The 20,232-nt window shown below is 42.6% G+C and overlaps 1 protein-coding gene and 1 pseudogene across 1 annotated transcript; both read right to left on the bottom strand.

Annotated features, from left to right (window-relative positions):
* Nucleotides 1-539: 539 nt before the first annotated feature.
* On the bottom strand, nucleotides 540-2,299 carry LOC135274837 (6-phosphogluconate dehydrogenase, decarboxylating-like; annotated as a pseudogene).
* Nucleotides 2,300-3,803: 1,504 nt separating this feature from the next.
* On the bottom strand, nucleotides 3,804-4,946 carry HSPB3 (heat shock protein family B (small) member 3). The gene has a single exon (XM_012454663.2). The coding sequence runs from the start codon at nucleotides 4,754-4,756 to the stop codon at nucleotides 4,304-4,306; it is 453 nt and encodes a 150-aa protein (XP_012310086.1). The 5' UTR covers nucleotides 4,757-4,946; the 3' UTR covers nucleotides 3,804-4,303.
* Between the last annotated feature and the right edge of the window lie 15,286 nt (nucleotides 4,947-20,232).

Below are 20,232 nucleotides of genomic sequence, written 5' to 3'. Positions count from 1 at the left end.
GAGTGCACTGGTGCCATCTCGGCTCACTGCAACCTCTGCATTCAAGGTTCAAGCAAATCTCCTGCCTCACCCTCTCAAGTAACTGGGACTACAGGCATGTGCCACCATGCTGGCTAATATTTGTTTTTTTAATAGAGACTGGGTTTCACCATGTTGGTCAAGCTGGTCTTGAACTCCTGACCTGAAGTGATCCATCCATTGTGGCCTCCCAAAGTTATGGGATTACAGGCGTGAGCCTCCATGCCCCATCTGTAATGTCTATAAATAAACCCTTCTTGAATTTTTTCAATTTGAGAGTGTCCAATTGTTTCCTATTGGAACCAAGAGTGAAAAGAAATGGTTAAATGCTAATACAATTGAGCTATGTTGGAATAGTGAATACCGTTACAAATCAGTTCTTGTCTGGTAGCAAAAGAAAGCAACGCACTAATTTTTAAAAAAATCACAGTTGTAGCAAACCCCTACCAACCCAAATAGGGAAAGCACCAGATTCAAGAGACCAAAAAAGAGACCCAGAACCAGCAGATGAAATATGGCATTTTATTAGGGGGTTAATATACAGAGTCGAGTAGTGGCAGGCTGGCCAGGAGAACGAAACCGCTTGCAAACATCATGCAGTTTCTACAGCATTCTCACTTAACACCCTCTGTCTAAAGAACTCCACCTAGCAAACATCATTAAACCCAAAACTCAAGGCCTCAATCTCCTGTACAGCCCATATTCCATGGAACAGGCTGGGGGCTCAGATGTTTACCATAGATAAAAAACGAATCTCCAGGTTGGCCATGCACAGATTCCCTAGCTTGAAGCAGACATTCAGGTACATCTACCATACTGGGTCTTTCTACTGTGATCAATTAAAAGGTCAAATGATCAGAGTTCTGGCAGAAAACAATTCCATTGCCTAAAGGACCGTTTATGAGAGAGTGGACAAAGTAAGGAGAATCCATCAGGGATAGTGACACACAAGGTACAAGAAAGAGCAGAGAGTCACGCCTCCTCCTCCTTTTGAACAGACAAAAGGAAAAGAGTGTTACGACCCTGAGCCCTGTGAGAGAGGCAGCCCTGGAGGAGTCCAGTCACTGAAGGATGCAGGCCCGACACAGCCTCAGTCTGCAGCAGGTTAGGGGTGACGGAAAAATTCCCTGAACTTCCTCCCCACTTGCCTACTAATCTCTCTGCAATTTCTGGTCTCCAGTCAGTGCTTCTTTTTTTTTTTTTTTTTTTTTTCAGTCTGATGTCAGTTTTATTGAGTAAAGGAAAAGGGAATTGAGCTGCATGATACAGAGGTTCCAGTTGATTAGAGTGCACAGACGCTCTTCCCATCTGTCTGATGGGAACCGCACCAGCACAGGTGACACAGCTGTGAGGAAGAGGTTCCCACATCTATGCACGTGAGCAGCTCCTGGTCAGTCACAAGAGGCAAGGGCAGAGGGCGCAGAAGCTCTCACAAAGCTACTTTACAAATAAACTCTGTGCCTTCCTCAGGAGCCACTTAAAACACTTTTTTAAAAAAGATCTGAACAGAAAATAGGGCAAAGGGCCATGTGGGCACATCATGAGGTACGTGGAATGTCCTGGTCTGTGGAATTATGGAGGGTGACAGAAGCAGTGTGATTAGGCATTGTATGATGAGGATGACACACTGCCACCATGGCCTGTCCAATTGGTGTGGATAAACTGTCCTGGTTTGGCCAAGAGTTCATAGGTGTGGGCCCTGAAGTAATCCCGCTGAGCCTGGATGAGGTTGGCTGGAAGCATCTCATGTCTGTACCCATCATAGAAGGAAAGGGCAGTGGTAAAACAGGGCATGGGAATGCCAGCCTGGACCCCAGTGCTGACTACCTGCCACCAGGAGTCCTGGCAGTTTTCAACAGCTGACTTAAAGAAGTCGTCCAGAGGAGGTTCTGGAGTTCTGGGTTTCGATCAAATGCATCCTTTATTTTTCCTAGGAATACACTTCTGATGATGTAGTTCCCTCTCCACATCAGGGCGATGCCACCATAATTGAGGGTCCAGCCAAATTCAGTGGCTGCCTGCCTTAGCAACATAAAGCCTTGAGCATAAGAGATGATCTTGGAAGCGTAGAGGGCCTTCCGAATGTCCTCCAGGAATGATTTCTTATCAAGTCAGTGCTTCTTACTGGCTGAACCCAACTGGAAACTAGAATGATGTGGCCCATGAGAGTCAGCCTGTTTGGTCTCAGAGAGGGGCTGAGAAGGGCAGAGAACGGTTTGAGTTGGTGGGAGTGGGGAGGGCAACAGACAATAGCCAGTACAATCAGGATATCAAACTCCATGCAGATAGAATCCTAATTTTGTGAAGTGATACATGCATTTATGTAGGAGACGGATGAACAAGATATTTAAAATAGCCACCTCATGGTAGCAGAAGAATAATAGATGATTTTTATTATTTATAGTGTTTGGTATATTTCCCAAATCAAAAAAAAAAATGGCTGTAAGACTTGAAAATTTATCTTTGGGAAAAAACAAGGGCTCATTAGAAATGTGCTTACTTTAATCTTATTTTTAAAGGAAATATTTTCTATCAGTGGCTACTCATGGTAAGAATTTCACCTCCTGAATTTTCCCAGGAGGCCAATCTCATCTATAGTAAGATCAAGGCCAAAAGAGAGGGTTTTTTGTTTATTTCTCACTGCATCAGTTTCTTTTCACACTATTCTGCCAATCAGTGGGAGAGAATGATGATCCAATATGAGAAAAATTGTATCCCAGTTCTGATCATATTAGTAAATCTGGAATCTCAATGATTGCTGTTAACTTTGTTATGCAGCCAAGCTGATCTGTGATATTCACTTCATCAGACAAGATTTTTCATATCGGAGTTGGACACACAAACCTCCATATATAGGCATAAACCTCAAATATGCATATAACTGCAAAATCTTTTCAATTTATTTAAACAGTAAACGAACATCCTTCTCATATTACATTTGTTTTCAAAATAACTTTTATAACTATTTGATTGTTTTTCTATTGCTTCATGTCTTTTACATTTTAACTTGAACTACAATAAAACAACGTAGAGGGGCACTGGGACACTGTCAGCACTCTGCATTTGCCCTGGTGTTTTCCACACCCTGCATTCCGCATCTATTCTTAGCGCTGTCCTCGGGCTCCTTGTCAGCTCACACTCAGTGTGGGGTAAAAGGCAGGCAGCCACTGCCTCTGAAGAAATAGTATATACAGAATGAGATAGCAAACCTTTGGAATGTCCCAGAGCGGCTGTTGAAGGCACTAGTCCTTAAGCTCTACCAATGTCTCAACCTTGGGAGAATATAATAAGCACAATCATCAGATGTGTGGTGTGAAGTCAAACACGCAGTGTAAGCCCAGGTGTGGAACTTCCACTGCCTGCCTGGCTATGTAAAGCTAAGGATTATGCAGAGGTAGCAGATGTGTTACATTTTGCCACCTATGTTTACGGAGCATCTAAAAAGCACAGATTAAAACTCACCGAATTCAGTAATCAGACTTTTAAAAGTGGTGTCCTAAAGCTGCATATTAATTTACAAGAAGATATGTTAATATATATCTTAGAACATTTTGTACATGTCCATAAAACTTATACTATTTTTAAAAAGTCAAAACATTTCAGACAGGATTCATTATAGCTTTAAAAAGATGAGTGAGGTACATATTTGAACTTTTTAAAAATAAAATTTATATCTGAAAATTCCCATTGATGTTTAAGACCACTATACTGAATCATAAATAGATTTCAGAACTATTGAAATCTATACTGAACTATACTGAATCATAAATAGATTTCAGACCCAATTCCCAAATACTGTATTTTAATTTTTGCACTCCATATTTACAAAATGTCACTTTAATGAAAACATACTAAAAAGAAAAGCTTATCAAGTGAAGGGAATCACAACTCTTTGACAATGTAAAAGATTTTCATAACATGGATAGGAATTCCTTAAATGACTACGGCTCTTTTGCCATCAGTGATTACAAATGCATCTGGCATTGTTGAAATAATAAGAAACAAATCTGAGTCCTCTCTAATATCCAAATACAGTCTCCTAAATTTTCAACGTTTCAGTTGTAACAATAGTATCAGTTTGAGCCACAAAAACATATTAACCAATTTTCATTTCTGAGTAATAATAAAGACAACCTCAATGTACCAGTAACTGTGTATGTATTTTTAATCTTCATAAAAAATCATAGTAAATCATTTCAAATGTGGGTAATATCAAACATTCTTGTGGTACCAGTGGCTAAACAATCATCTTCCCCGGGTCGTCTGAACAGGAACCGATACGACGTCACTCAGTCCCAACTGGATCCTTTACTTCCACCACCAAAATTCCATCGTGACAGAGGACTGCAGACAAATCTTTCGTTTCCACGCCATCTGGCAGCTTGTACTGTCGGGTGAAGCTTCTTGAGACAAAACCGTGCTCGTCCATTCTGGTTCCGTGTTGCGCTTTTACCAGCAGCCAGCCTTCGAAGGTCTGAATGATGATGTCTTCGGGGAGGAACTGGACCACGTCCAGCAGGATCTGAAAGCGGGATTTGCCTTCTCGGGGTAGTGTCTCTGCCGCAGGGTCCACTGGAGAGGACTGTGCTGCCCTGGTTTTCCTCAGGTCCACGATGGTTGGCCCGGGCAGTGCATATAAAGCATGATCCAGCCTGCAATCTTCCAGACCTCGAGCTTCAAACTCTTCCTGGTAACGCACTGGAATCTCTATGAGGTGCCTCAAAATGATTTTTGCCATAGCGAAGGTAAAAAGAGCGTTGAACAGCCTTCTTCAGTCAACCTTCCCTCCGCAGCGAACCCCCGCAGTTGCCTACTGACTGGATTGCCAGTCGAAGCAGCTAGTGGTTTATAGCCCTGCCCAGACGCAGCCACTTAATTCGGCCTGAATCACAGCATGGCATGCTCTCTTGTCTTTTCACACAGGCTGACAATGAACGGCTATTTATAGGGCATGTTTCCCAGTTGCATTTAGCACACAGCCCGCACAAGCTGCCCAGTCATGGATTGCCCTTACATTCTCAGTTATCCTTGGCAAATGTGTCTGCCTTGCTTACTTCAAGAGAAAAAGAGAGTGGGAGTTAAAAACGGTATTTGAAAAATATCTGGGTGAGGCCTGGGGCGGTGGCTCATGCCTGTAATACCAGCCCTTTGGGAGGCGGAGGCAGGTGGATCCCTTGAGGTCAGCAGTTCGAGACCAGCCTGACCAACATGGTGAAACCCCGTCTCTACTAAAAATACAAAAATTAGCTGGGCATGGTGGCTCATGCCTGTAATCCCAGCTACTTGGGAGGTTGAGGTAGAAGAATCGCTTGAATCTGGGAGGTGAAGGTTGCAGTGAGCCAAGATCACGCCATTGCACTCTAGCCTGGGCAGTAGAGTGAGAATCCATCTCAAAAAAAAAACAAAGAAAAAGAAAAAAATATATATATATATGGGTGAGTGCTTTCTCCCTGTGAAATTTGGTAATCTAAGGGAATAGGACCTCTTAGAACTGTCAGAGATGTGCTCTCATAATATGAGCTGGGATCACTTTTCCCCCAGTCTCCAGATACAAAGTTGGAGAGGGCAGAATCTAGCTGTAATTGAGGAAGAATTAACACACATGTATTCAAATCTCAAACATTCAACAAACTCTCAGCCCTCTGTCCTACACACTTCCCTTTATTTTATCTTTTAGGCTTTTGGGCCTAAGGAACATGTGAGACACATTATCTGGGTTTATTTCATCTGACTCATCAAAATGAGATTAGATAACTAAGCTAGAAAAGTGACAAATGTCAGATGGGGCCTGGAGGGGCATAGGATGGGGAATCTCAGTGATGAAAATAGAGCCACAAGGAAGAGAAAAATGTCAAAGCTTTGAACAATTTGATATTAACGTCCAAAATTCTAAGGATTAATCTTGCCTCTGCTCTGCTACCGAGTTGGCAAAAATAAATTACATATAATTTCCCGACTACATCACTCTTTATACTAAACTTCCCCTGAAAAAGAATGAGGCAACTCTTTATCCACAGCTGTGGAAGAATCGCCAAGACATGTTAAACCAAAAAGAAAATATTCCAGAGCAGTATATAATATATGACTCTTTATACCTTGTTTTTTTCCTTGAGACAGAATCTTGCTTTGTCACCCATGCTGGAGTGGATGACAGCCTCAAAGACCTGGGCTCAAGAAATCCCTCACTCTCAGCTTCCTGAGTAGCTGGGACTATAGAACCATACCAGCATGCCCGTTAGTTTTCTTGATTTTTTTTTTTTGTTGTTGTTGTTGTTGTTGTTGCTGTTGTTGTTGACACGAGGGTCTTGTTATATTGCCCAGGCTGGTCTTGAATTCCTGGTCTGAAGGGATCCTTCTACCTCATCCTCCCAAAGTGCTGGAATTACAAACTTGAGCCCTTGCACCGGGCCTTATCTATACTTTTTTTAAAAAGTACGTATTTGCTTATGTAAATAGAATCTCTCTGAAAGCTTTGTAGCGGGGAACAGTGGGTGCCTCCTGAGAGAGTGATTCGCAGGTGGGGGCTGGAGGGAGACATAATTTTTACAATAAACACTTCTGTGCTATTATATATGTATTTATTTACTATTATTATTATTATTATTATTACTATCATCTTCTTTAAGATAGTGTGTGCTTTTCATTATTTTATTTATTTATTTATTTATTTATTTATTATTTTTCTTGAGACAGAGTCTCACTTTGTCTCCCAGGCTGGAGTGCAGTGGCGTGATCTTGGCTCGCTGCAGCCTCCGCCTCCTGGGTTCAAGTGATTTTCCTGCCTCAGCCTCCCAAGTCGCTGGGACTACAGGCGCCTGCCATCACACCCAGATAATTTTTGTATTTTTAGTAGAGACAGGGTTTCACCATGCTGGCCAGGCTGGTATCAAATTCCCGACCTCAGGTGATCTGCCCACCTCAGCCTCCCAAAGTCTTGGGATTACAAGTGTAAGCCACTGCACCTGGCCACTATGCTTTTTACTTATAGAGTGTATATGGAATATACCTATACACAATGAATTTTAAAATATGGGAAATTTCTTCTCCATGGAGATTAATATTTTCTTAAATGGATAGAATCAAGAGTACCTTTCCTTTAAAAATACACACACATTCTTTAAATGAGAAAAATGTCTATATGATATTAAAAATCAGAAAATAAAAAGAACAAAACTCTTCTTTAGCTCCCTTTTTAAGTCTAAAAATCCTCTGTGGACATTTGGTATACACTTAGAAATGTGTCCTAACAAGGCTGTTCACTCTCAGCTGTTTGACCTGCAGTTTCCAAGCTGGTGGCCTTCCAGAAGAAGATGTACTCTTTTAATGTTCTCTGGCTCATAAAATACTGTGGGATGTTTTCATCACTGCCACTCTGTATGGAACGTCAAGAACAGAACCCACTGCCAGTGGCAAGAAATAGATAAGCTCTTAAGGATTTGACATTAAAATACTGGTAAGCTTTACAGCAAAATTGAGAGAAAGCTACAGACATTTCCTACATGCCCCCACCCCTACACATACACAGTCTTCCCCATTATCAACACCGCCCCCAAAGTGGTACTTTTTTTTTTTTTTTTTTGAGACAGAGTCTTGCTTTGTAGCCCAGGCTGGAGTGCAATGGCACCATCTTGGCTCACTGATACCTCCACCTCCAAGGTTCAAGTGATTCTCCTGCCTCAGGCTCCCGAGTAGCTGGGATTACAGGTGCCTGCCACCGTGCCCAGCTAATGCTTGTATTTTTAGTAGAGATGGAGTTTCTCCATGTTGGCCAGGCTGGTCTTGAACTCCTGACCTCAGGTGATCCACCCACCTCAGTGGATTTTTGGGAGCAAAGTGCTGGGATTACAGGCATGAAGCACCACTTCTGGCCCCAAAGTAGTACATTTGTTACAATTGATAAACCTACAATGACACATCATTGTCAGCCTGAGTCCATATTTCATACTGGAGTTCAATCTTGGTGTTGTTCATTTTAAGCATGGTAGTGATGTGTAACCAACATTATAGTATCATGCAGAGTAGTTTTACTGCCCTAAAAATCCTTCAGGCTTCACTTATTCATCCCTCCCTCTCCCTTAACCCTTGGTCCAAAAAAATGCCTCAAAAAAAATGCAGTCTATTAAAACAAATACTAGAAAGAGGCTGTTAGGGTGAGACAGAGAAAATGTGTCAAATAATCTTACAGTTTCTTGCATCCAGGGATCTCTAAGATAGACAAAGAAGGCTTAGGGGTGAGTGACAAGTTTCTATGTGTGATCTGTGAATGAGCTGCTGAGTTTAAAAATGAGCAATCCCAGCACTTTGGGAGGCTGAGGTGGGTGGATCATCTGAGGTTAGGAGTTCGAGACCAGCCTGACCAACATGGTGAAACCCCATCTCTACTAAAAACACAAAAATTAGTGGGACGTGGTGGTGGGTGCCTGTTATCCCAGCTACTCAGGAGGTTGAGGCAGGAAAATTGCTTAAACTAAGGAGGCAGAGGTTGCAGTGAGCTGAGATCATGCCATTGCACTCCAGTCTGGGCAACAGAGAGAGACTCTGTCTCCAATAAAGAAAAGAAAATGAGCATCACATTTCTGATTGAACATTCAAGACTTCTACTTCTGCCATTTTCGCAAAACTGCCCTTTGACTCCAGTCCTAAGCCCAACTGCCCTCCTCATCATTATCATCAGCTACCTTGACTTTTTGTCCTTTTGGAGAATCTGTCAGGCTTCCTCACTGGTCTCCTTCTTCTGCCGTCCTGTCCCTCCTTCGCCTTGTAACTAGAGCAACTGTTCTAGAGCATCACATAGATGACGTCACTCCCTTGCTCAAACTTGAAGTCAGAAGCTTCTCATCACAACCAGAATAAAACACAAAATCCTTACCATGGCCTACGAGAACCTATAATCTGGCCCCTCTGCCCTGCTCCCCTCTGCCTCACACTAGGGTTCAGTCTTTGTGCGTGGTGGTGACCAGGCATAAAACAGTGGTCTCCTGCTTCAGGGGGATCGGTCCTTCTGCTTCAACCACACTCACCGCCTTGTTGTCCCTTGAATACTCTAAGTTTGTTTCTTCCTCAGGATGCTTGTACTTAGAGTCCCTTTTGTTCTGTAAACTTGACTTTCAGGTTGTCTTAAGGTTGCCTCTATCTTACCATTCAGGCTCCAGGTCAAATGCTACCTCTTCAGCCAAGTCTTTCCTGACGATCTAGGGAAACTACTCTTGTCACTCCATCATAGAACTCTATTTTACCTTTGTTTTGTATTCTTTTATGCCATGATCAGTCCAGTGTGGTCACAAGAGGAGATACAGGAGAGAGGATGGGGAAAACAAAGTATGTTATACTCACAGGTCCTAGCGACAACTGGCCATGGAGGGCGTGGGGAAGACACAGGCAGTCAGGAGGCAGAAGACAGGAGCAAGTGGAAGATTCAGCCAGAGCCTTTATTGGAGTTTCCACAAGAAGGGCAAGGCAGGGCAGGATGAACAGTTTAGGACTGGCTAGTTTGAATAATTTCAGCAGGCCCTAAGCTATAGAGTGTCTCCAGTTGCCTGGTACCTGACCTTTGGTTGACTAAGGCAGAGGAATGTTGCCTCCTAGGGTGCAGGGACTGCATACAGGAGAGATGGCTCTTGGTTAAGGCAGTTTGCCTATCAAAGACATACTCCCAGCTGAGCCCTTTGCTTTATCTAAGGATTGGCCAGCCCTGGGAGGGTCAGTCTCTTTCCAGATGGAAAGGTTTTTAAGATATCAAAACATCATAATAGACAGAAAATAATCTACATTTATATTTTATTAAAGAATATAAACCATTTTTTTCTTATCCCTCTCAAGAGGGCAAATAGAGTTTTATTGCATGCATGCTCGCTGGGGGTAATATTGCCCACAAGGAGGCAAAAATTGGTCCCTACAGAGCAGAAAAAAGTTCACATAATCTAAGATTATATAAAATCTGAGCTATAATGTAATGTTTTATGATCCTTCAAAGGGCCACAGTGCATAAATGGACATGTATCTGGGTTATTAGACTTTCAATGGGGGGATGGAGGAGAAATTCAGTGAAAAATATCTAAAGATATCTGGGAGGGGGTAAATGATACAATAATAAAACAGGTGAGAAATGCTGTGTAGTCTGCTTCATTAGTCGCTCATCAAGACCCCCATGGCTTATGCCAAATGCTGATGCGATTAGGAGGATAAGGGTGACAGTATGGATGCAGCAACAAGGCTGTCCTCGACCAAACCGAGGTCAGAGTCATCAGTGGGCTGAACGTTAAATTGCAGTGACTTGGAGATCATTGACCATTGAACAGAGGCTGCAAATTCCAGTAACAGCTTGGCTTGAGTTTGAGAAGATTTTCTAAAAAGAGCCATGATGCAGCTGGGATAAGAAGGCTGACAGAGTGGGCCACATGAAGCTTTGAGCAGGGAAGGAGAGGGAGGACATCTGAGTGTTCCAGGTCACAGGATGGCATGTTCAAGGTCCTGGAGCCAAAAGAAAACATCATGCCAAGAGAAGACACGAAAACCTCAGTGTGGCCACAATGCACACTGCAAAGTATGAAACAGGGAAATGAGGCTGGAGAGGCAGGGACCTGCCATGAAAAGCCTTGTCATCTTTCTTGGGACAAAGTAACATTTTTAAAGTTGCCTGAATTTTACCGTTATTTAAGCAGAAATCTTAAAGACGATTCTTCATCTCTTCATAATCAAAAGCCCCATTGAGGGTTTTTTGGTTTTTTTCCAAATTAAAGTTTGGATTTGATTTTGGAATAAAATAATAGTGTTAACATCAGGAAAACCCAAATCAATGTCTTTTTAAAAACTTCTCCGACCATACCCACAATAAGAAATATATGTACTATCGTGACCCAGCGAATGAACATATACACACACTGGGTACAAAACACTTAGCTTTCCTACACGAATACATTCTGATGGTCTCTACTCAGTTCTGTGTAGCTTAAAAAAAGTGATCCTTGAAACTCTAAATTGATTTCATGACCCCAAAATTGGTTAAAACTGAGAGTTTGAAAAGTTACTTAACTTTTTACATTATTGAGTAAGGTAGTTTCATCTTTGTGTGGTGAATTGCGTCTCTGTAGAGTGACTGTGGTGGTCTCAGCTGATTGTTCTTCTGTGGCGGTGGTGAGGCATTGAGCAGGTAGGGAAGGAGCAGTGTGGTGAGAGCAGGCAGCATGGCTTATGCCGAATGCTGAAGAGGTTAAGGAAGGTACGAATGGAATCCCAGATTTAGCAGTGAGGGTGTCTTTGACTTAACTAAGAGGAGAGTCCATGGCAAGATAGGGACAGAAGTTAAGCTGCAGTTGGTCAGGGAGTGAATATTACATATAGACTACAATTTTAAGCATGTGAGGGGATGAAAAAATTAACATAGGCTGGGTGTGGTGGCTCATGCCTGTAATTCCAGCACTTTGGGAGGCCAAGGCAGGTGGATCATGAAGTCAGGAGATCGAAACCATCCTGGCCAACATAGTGAAACCCTGCCTTTATTAAAAAAAAAAAAAAAAAAAAAAAATTAACATAAATTCCAGGTTTGTTTTGTCTAATAAGATGCTTTTAAGAAAATTGACTAGCCAGGCATGGTGGCTCATGCCTGTAATCCCAGCAGTTTGGGAGGCTGAAGCAGGTGGATCCCTTGAGGTCAGGAGTTCGAGACCAGCCTGGCCATGTGGCGAAACCCCGTCTCTACTAAAAATACAAAAATTAGCTGGGCGTGGTGGCACACACATGTAATCCCAGCTACTCATGTGGCTGAGCAGGAGAATTGCTTGAACCTGGGAGGTGGAGGTTGCAGTGAGCTGAGATCGCACCACTGCACTCCAGCCTAGGTGACAGAGTAAGACTCCGTCTCAAAAACAAAAATAAAAACAATAGAAAGTTGACCATTAGCCTGATGGATAGGAGAGAAGTGGTTAGCAAGAGACCCTGACAGGCTGTGCTTGCTTGAGTCTGAGACCTAGATGAACAATAACCCATTTGGAATATTTCTTTTAAACAAAGAAATTTCCTTATGTCATCCCCAAGTCATTGGTAAGGTTTTGTTCAGCCCTACAGCCTAATGTCAACTAGGCTTTGGAGAATTAAGGAAGGGACTGTACTATATATTATATACATTAGAGCAAAGGGCCTCAGCTACCCAGGGAAGCAGTAATGAGACAACAGGAGATGGAAATAGATGTTTAGAAAAAGATAAAATTGGCAACCAAGTTAACATCTACACATACCTAAGGGTATCCCAAAAGTTCATGACAGGAGGTTAGATTGGACCCTGCTGCACTCTTGAAGGCTGAAGTCAACTCTGGAATGTTAGCCTGGAATGTTAAGGAGTTTGTCCTTTCCATAGGAGCCATCATAAACACAAATACAAAGAGAGTTGAGAGGATGGAGAAAGTAATCTTCCTAAGGCTCCCAATCTTCCTTCTTTGATTATGTCATCTTTCCCCTGATCAACCACTTGCAGTGGTTCTTGGCTTTCTCACATGGTAACTGTTGTGATTGTACAATCTGATCTTAACTTTCTTTCCAAATCTGTATTTTTAGGATTTCCTCCATTGTATGCCCCAAACTCTTTGGTCTGGAATTCAAGAATTCCACCAAGACCACCAGATAGGTGTTTGTAAGAAGCCATACCTTATAGGACTGTTCTGTATCATCCCAACCCTCCAACCAACAGATGGCTGCTGTCTGAGCATTCTTTCTGTTTCTCTTTGTGTTTTTTTCTTCATATGCTATTTTTTTTCAGCAGGGCTGCTATGGTAGATTTGGTAATGTCTCCCAAAATATATCCACATCTTAATCCTTGGAATCAGTAAATCCTTAGAATCTGCTGCCTTAAATGGCAAAGACTTTATGGTCCTGATTAATAAAGACTTTGAGATGAGGAGATTATCCTTAATGATCTGGCTGGATGCCAAATGCCATCAAAAATGTCCTTATAAGAGAGAGACAGAGTCCAGGCATGGTGGCTCACACCTGTAATCCCAGCAGTTTGGGAGGCTGAGGCAGGTGGATCACCTGAGGTCGAGAGTTCAAGACCAGCCTGACCAACATGGCGAAACCCTGTCTTTACTAAAAATACAAAATTAGCCTGGAGTGGTGGCACATGCCTGTAATCCCAGCTACTCAGGAGGCTGAGGCAGGAGAATCGCTTGAACCCAGGAGGCAGAGGTTGCGGTGGGCTGAGATTGCACCATTGCACTCCAGCCTGGGCAACAAGAGTGAAACTCTGTCCAAAAAAATAATTAATTAATTATTAATTAATTAAAAGAGAGAGAGGCAGAGGAACACAAGAGAAGGCGATGAGAAGACAGAGCACAGAGGATTGGAAGATGCAGACCTTGAAGATGAAAGTGATGCAGTCACAAGCCCAGGAATCTCAGCAGCCATTAGAAGCTAGAAGAGACAAGAAACAGATTATCCTCCAGAGCCTCCAGAGAAAGCACAGCCCTACCAACTCCTTGCTTTTGGACTCCTAGTTCCAGAACTGTGAAAAAGTCCATTTCTGTTGGTTTAAGCCACAAGGTTTACGGTTATTTGTTACCACAGCCACAGGATATGAATACAGATGCCCTTATCCTCTGACACAGATGTCACTTCTGATGGTCAAAATGTGTTTTTCCTTTAAGCCTTGACCCAAACACTCCTCCTCCCTGTAGAGTTCCCATATCGCTTCAGCTGAAAGCAGTTTTGCTGTACTTACGGTATAAGGTTCACCTGGCACCTTAGTTATAAACTCCTGGATCTCTTTTATGCATTGTTAAGCAAGATACTAGGCTAGAAAACATGAGAGATAGACTTGGTGTTCAAGAACTAGTACAAAAAAAAAACTTTGGAATATTCTACTAGTTGAATTGGTGTCTAATGTGCTCATAAAACTTTAGGGCTACAAACTCTGAAGGGACTATTTATAAGATGTTTCCTGCTGGGACTGTCATGATGGAGTCAGATTCATCAGGCACTGCTCAGCGACTGGAATGTCAGCAACCAGGACTTAGCAGGTGGAGCAAGTCCCACTGTGTTCACTCTGCCTTCCCTGAGTCCCGACTGCTGGGCTCACCAATGCCCCCATACTCAGGCTCAGCCCTGTTTCTGCTACTGAGTTGATTGTAACCAAAGCAAACAAATCATCAACAGCTTCAGCTCGGTATCATCAGGACTGGAAATGAATCTAAGCTGCTCGACCCTGTGGCATAGCTATAACAGCTTGAGCAACTGCCTGCCCTCTCAAATCTCCAACCAGATTCCAGATCGAAGCCCCCCCATTCTTGGAGTTGGTGCAATTCATAAAACTGAACATTTGGCCAAGATTTTCTCCTCTCTTTGCTTTCCTCCCAGCCAAATTCCATAGTCCCTCTAAAGGCCTAGATCCTGCCCTGAACTGAGACTTTGCTGGTGGCTGGTGCAGTGGTATTTCCTCTAGAGTCCATTTGTTCTTTCCACAGAGATAGATCCTAATTCTATGCCTTCAATCTGCTAGCCATGTGTGTTAGTCATGGTTCTCCAGAGAAACAGAATAAATAAGCTGCTAATATAGAGATCTATAAGAGAAGATTTATTGTTGAAGCTGGCTCAGGTGATTATGGAGGCCAGGAAATTCAGTTCAAGTCCAAAGGCCTGAGAACCAGGGGAACTCATGCTATAACTTCCATCCCAAGGAGTCTGAAGGCCCAAGAACCAGGAGCTCTGATGTCTGAGAGCAGAAGATGGATGTCACAGCTCACAAAGAGAGAGAACAAATCTACCCCTCCTCCTCCTTTCTGTTCTATTCAGGCCCTCGAGGGGTTGACTGATTCCCATCCACACTGGTGAGGACGATCTTTTTTCAGTCTGTGGAGTCAAAGGCTCATCCCTCTGGAGATACTTCACACACATACCCAAAAAGAATGTCTGACCACCTATCTGAGCATCCCTTAGTCCAGGCAAGTTGACACACACAAGTATCACACAAGGCTCCTGCCAGACTGTCTGACTTAAATTTAGGGATTCTGACCATCCATGCCTCCTGCTTCATGGAGCAATGGTCTGTAAACAGCACTTGAGCAGCTATGCCCTTTGACTGATTAGTAGAGATTAGTGCAGCCAGTGAGAGCAACTCGGTAGCTTCCACAGCCTCAGTCTCCTTTTTCTGACATTGACTGCTGAGCACCAGTGTGGCTCCCTCCTAAATCTGCCAAGTCTCTATACCTAGGCCCATCTCATCTCCGACAGACACACTACTTCGTGGTCGTTAAAAACATGGACTAAGGGTGTCTGCTTTGATATGTTACTTCACCTGAGAATGTTTCAACTTATTCTCTAAAATGAGTATAACTACAGAACATACCATCCAGAGATGTTGGAAAGACTGAATTTGATTGTGGCCATAAAGTATTTTCTCTATGAGGCCCTTCGCTAAGTGATCAATATATATATATAAGTATTTCTGTTGGTCTCTCCAAAACATAAGCAGGCTAGACACTTGAAAAATAATTTGTTGTCTACCAAAAACTGTAATCCCACTTTGGGAGGCCGAGGTGGGTGGATCACTTGAGCCCAGGAGTTTGAGACCAGCCTGGGCAATATGGTGAAGCCCCATCTCTACCAAAACAAAATAAAACAAATTAGCTGGGTGTATGATGGCGTGCATCTGTATTCCTAGCTACCCAGGAGGCTGAGGTGAGAGGATCACTTGAGCCGAGGAGCAAAGGTTTCAGTGAGCCAAGATTGCACCACTGCACTCCAGCCTGGGTGACAGAGTGAGACCCTGTCTCAAAAACAAAACAAAAGCTATAAACCTTTATCTCAGCTAATTTTTAGAATTTTCATGAAAAAGCAGAGAAAGCTACTTTTCTGGGGAGATACAGGTTACTGAAACCCAGATGGTATATAAATAAAATAAAAATCAAGTTTTAGACACAGAAAAATGTTTTTTACTCTGTCACTGAGTGTTTGGTGTGGGGTTTCCACCCCTCAAAATAGGACAAGCATCTGTCTTTGGCCCATTTTAACATTTCCTTATGAAGAGACGGTTTCTAAGGTATCATAAGCTCCTTTAAGTTGCTAGGCAAAAAGGAAGGCATGACATGTTAGTTTCAGACTTGCAAGAAGCGGAGATCTTCTCAGGATCTGTACCGAGCTGTAAACCTAATTCCAGATGTGGTGTGAAGTGGTGTCTGAAATCGAAGCCAAGAGGGGTTTTATGTTTTTATGTGATAACTGCCCTCTGGTGGGAGAGGCTGGAATTTTACTGATGAAAGGCTGGTTCTTTAATAATAACTGAGATTCTGAACAAGTAATTCTTATTCCTCCTGCCTTTTGACTTTATTTTCCAAATAAAGACCCCCATAGACTGAGACCATTTCACTATTTTGTCTGACCAGCTTTTAACTTACTTGTACTGTATAGGGTGGGAGGTGGAGGCTTGGGGGAAAATTTTTTTTTTAATGCCTGGACTCTTTTTTTTTTTTTTTTTTTTACCAGTGTCATGTGATATTAAATGCCTGGACTCTTATTCCCTATTTGGAAAATTTTGAATGATAAATGTCGAACCCATGCTTTCTGATTGGAAGCTGCAAAGCACAAATTATGCTGGTTCTACATGCATATGCCAAAAGAGGCATCCTATTAGTATGATGAAAGAAATCTTTTTTTTTTTTTTTTTGAGACTGAGTTTCGCTCTTGTTGTCCAGGCTGGAGTGGAGTGGCACAATCTTGGCTTACTGCAACCTCTACCTCCTGGGTTCAAGAGATTCTCCTGTCTCAGACTCCTGAGTAGTTGGGATTACAGGCATCCACCACCACGCCCAGCTAATTTTGTACTTTTTATTAGAGACAGGTTTCTCCACGTTGGTCAGGCTGGTCTCAAACTCCCGACCTCAGGTAATCTGCCCGCTTCAGCCTCCCAAAGTGCTGGGATTACAGGCGTGAGCCATCATGCCCGGCCAGAAGAAACCATTTTAAGGGACATAAAGACCTAAATTTGAATCCTCTCTCAGCCTTTTACCATCTGTTTGATCCAGGGCAAGTCACAATCTCCCTAAACCGTCATTTCTTCTTCACCAGTAAAATGGGGAAAATGTGTATATCTCTTAGGTTGCTTTGAGTGTTAGAAAAGAGATGTAAAACACTTAGAAAAGAACCTTGTTCAATAAATGTTAGATATTATTACTTACAGTATGTAAGAAGATGCAAGCTCTTTGGAGAAAAGGTGATCCATTTCAACTCTGTTATGGCTATTTTTAAAATAATAGCATGTAGCATTGCCCACATTTCTTTAAATATTAGTCAAGGCCATGGCAAATATTAGATGTTACTGGATAACTATAGAAGCCATGAATTCTACACAGATGAGGTTCAGACCAAGCTAGAACCTGGGAAGGAGCACACTACGGCTTCCCTATCGCACTAGAATTTATCAGCTGTGATCAAATGATATTTATTCTTTTTCTGCAATTTACTTTTAAGCCCTTTGGTGGTATTAACATTACTTTTTAGTTGCTGAACTGCTAAGCTTGAGGAACAGGTCTGCTTTCTAACCTGAGAGAAATTCCAAGGAAATACTTGTTATGGCTTGCTCAGAAGTGGTTCTTGGGGCTTTAGGAGTTATTTTTCCACAACATAGTTTAACTGAGAGGTCAGATAAGGATGTCGAGATAAAGAAAATGTAGAATTGGAGATAGTAGGGCAAAGAGTAGAGGGAAGAACTGCCAATCAAGAGCAAAGATAAAAGTCAGGAGTCTTAATGAGTTTTCTATCACCAGGTAGATGACCAAAACCTCCACGAACCTTAGTTCTTAGCTGGAAAATAGGACAAGGAACTGAACTAAATTGGAAAGTCCCTTCCAAGTTGAAAAAAAAAAAAAAGAAGAAGAAGAAGAAATCTACTTGAGTATCATGTTAATTACATATAACCTGCCAAACCGTCCTCAAAACATCGTTTTATTCTTTGTGTACCCACTCCCCAACCCTAGCAACTCCCTTTCCATTCATTTCATACCACCAGCCAGGGTCGCCTTTTCTCCAGCACTAAAGGCTGGCAGAGGGACAGGTGATTCAGAAGCACTTATTTTTTTCTTTGAGACAGAGTCTCACTCTGTCCCCATGCTGGAGCACGGTGGCACGATCACAGCTCACTGCAGCCTTGACCTCCTTAGGTCAGGTGATCCTCCTGCCTCAATCTTCCAAGTAGCTGGGACCACAGGTGTGTACCACCATGCCTGGATAATTTTCTTTTTTATTATTTGTAGAGACAGGGTCTCACTATGCTGCCTAGCTTGGTCTCAAACTCCTGGGCTCAAGTGATCCTCCCTCCTTTTCCTCCCAAAGTACCGGGATTATAGAAGTCAGCCACTGTGCCTGGCCCAAAGCACATTTTTATCTGAGGACCCTGCCATCAGATATGAGGAGTTAATTAATTTGAGGGAAGGCATTTGTCCTTGGGATGTTAGAAGGGAGATTCTTATCATTGCACCACACTCTTGGAAAGCCCCCTTGACTGAAAGCCTGATCCAATGGCACTATGGCCTGGCATGTGGCCCCAACCCCAACTTGACCAGAAATTTGGAATTGAGATTCTAAGACTTTAGGCCCTTATTGGGGTGTGCATTAGGTGTGCATTAGGCCCTTTACCTGAGGTGTGCGTGGAGTTCAGGTGGCCACTTCCTGCCATAAGAAGGCCAAAGCAGAGCAGACCACACCAGCCTTCACGTCTGCCTCACTGTTCTGGCTCCATAACGAGTAGCAGAAACAGGGGACCACACAGCTTCAGGGAGAATAGTTAGTTGCCTTGGAACTAGGAATTGCCCAGAAACCAAAAAATTGCCAAGAGCCAATTCCCAAGCCATCAACTGCCCCTGTGCTTGGGGAAGTAACACTTGTATCATTGGGATACAATTCTCTTTATTTCTAAGGCTGGTCTGAGTAGGTTTCTGTTAGCCTTTAGAAAGCAAATATATAAAATTTCTTCTGAAGACATTTATTCTGGGGCTCAAATCCCAATGAGCTCATGACTTGAAGTAATAACTCTCAAATAAGGACATTTCAGACACCAAGATGAGCTATTGGAAACATATTTTGGGGCTGAAGGGTCTTCTTGGGGTCCTTTAAGTCCACAGGTAGCTTCCTGTGCTATCTTCCTGGTTTCAGTGGGAATTCTAGAGGAACATGCTTGAGCAGGCTGTCTATGTCCTTTGCAAAGCAAACAGCAACTAAGATCTAAGGTCTCATAGATGAAAAGAAGTGAAACTCAAGGTGGTATTTTTATAGCCTAGATTTGAAAAAGCTCTCTTTGGAGGCCCTTCTGGAGGAAGAATGAAGGCTCATGTATCTGATGCAATCTGCTGCTTGCTCACAGCCCATCTGCTATTTGGGGTTTTTGTTTTCGGATTTTTGCTTTCTTTGTCATTCCACTGTTTGAGATGTGATCTCACTCTGTCGCCCTAGGTGGAGTACAGTAGCACAGTCGTGGCTCACTGCAACCTTAAACTCCTGGGCTCAAGTGATCCTCGTGCTTCAGCCTCCCAAAGTGCTGTGATTCATCGCAGCCGGCCCCATCTGCTGTTCAAGTCTCACAAGAGGTGGTTTTGCGTGATGATCAAGAGCACAAGATACAGTCGCCTGCGTTCAAATCCTGATTCCACTGCGAACCTGGACAAGTTACTTAATGCCCACCTCACTATGTTCTTTCAACATCAAAAGAGATCATGTGTGGAGTATCCAGTGGGTTCCAGACACTATTCTACATACTTTTACATAAAAAATAAAAGCTTGCATGTATGCCTGTAGAGTACCTTAGCTTAGTGATCACAAGAGGAGTTAGAGAGACCACTAAGAAACTGGGGCTGGTGGGATGCTTAGCCCTACCCATGCTTAGTCCTGTGATTCTAGTACCCAGAACCAGCAATCAAGGGAATTAATTACTATTTATTTTAGATACTCAAAACCTGCAGCAATTTCTCAGTAATGATCAAATACAAAAAACCCAATGATGTGTTTACCGCTACAGATGCTCCTTGACTTAGGGGTTATGTTCTGATGAACACAGCATAACTTAGATATATCACAAGCCAAAAATGCACTTAATATATCTAACCTACCAAACATCATATCTTAGCTTAGCCTAGCTTAAATGTGTTCAGAACACTTACATTAGCCTGCAGTGGGCTAAATCATTTAACACAAAGCCTATTTTATAGTAGAGTGTTAAATATCTCATGTAAAAATATCATA

Source organism: Aotus nancymaae, unplaced genomic scaffold, assembly GCF_030222135.1.
Source record: "Aotus nancymaae isolate 86718 unplaced genomic scaffold, 86718_ANA_hifiasm-v0.15.2.pri h1tg000014l, whole genome shotgun sequence".
Taxonomy (NCBI): domain Eukaryota; kingdom Metazoa; phylum Chordata; class Mammalia; order Primates; family Aotidae; genus Aotus; species Aotus nancymaae.
Note: the sequence above shows the minus strand (reverse complement) of the source record. Positions and strands in the feature narration are given on the sequence as shown.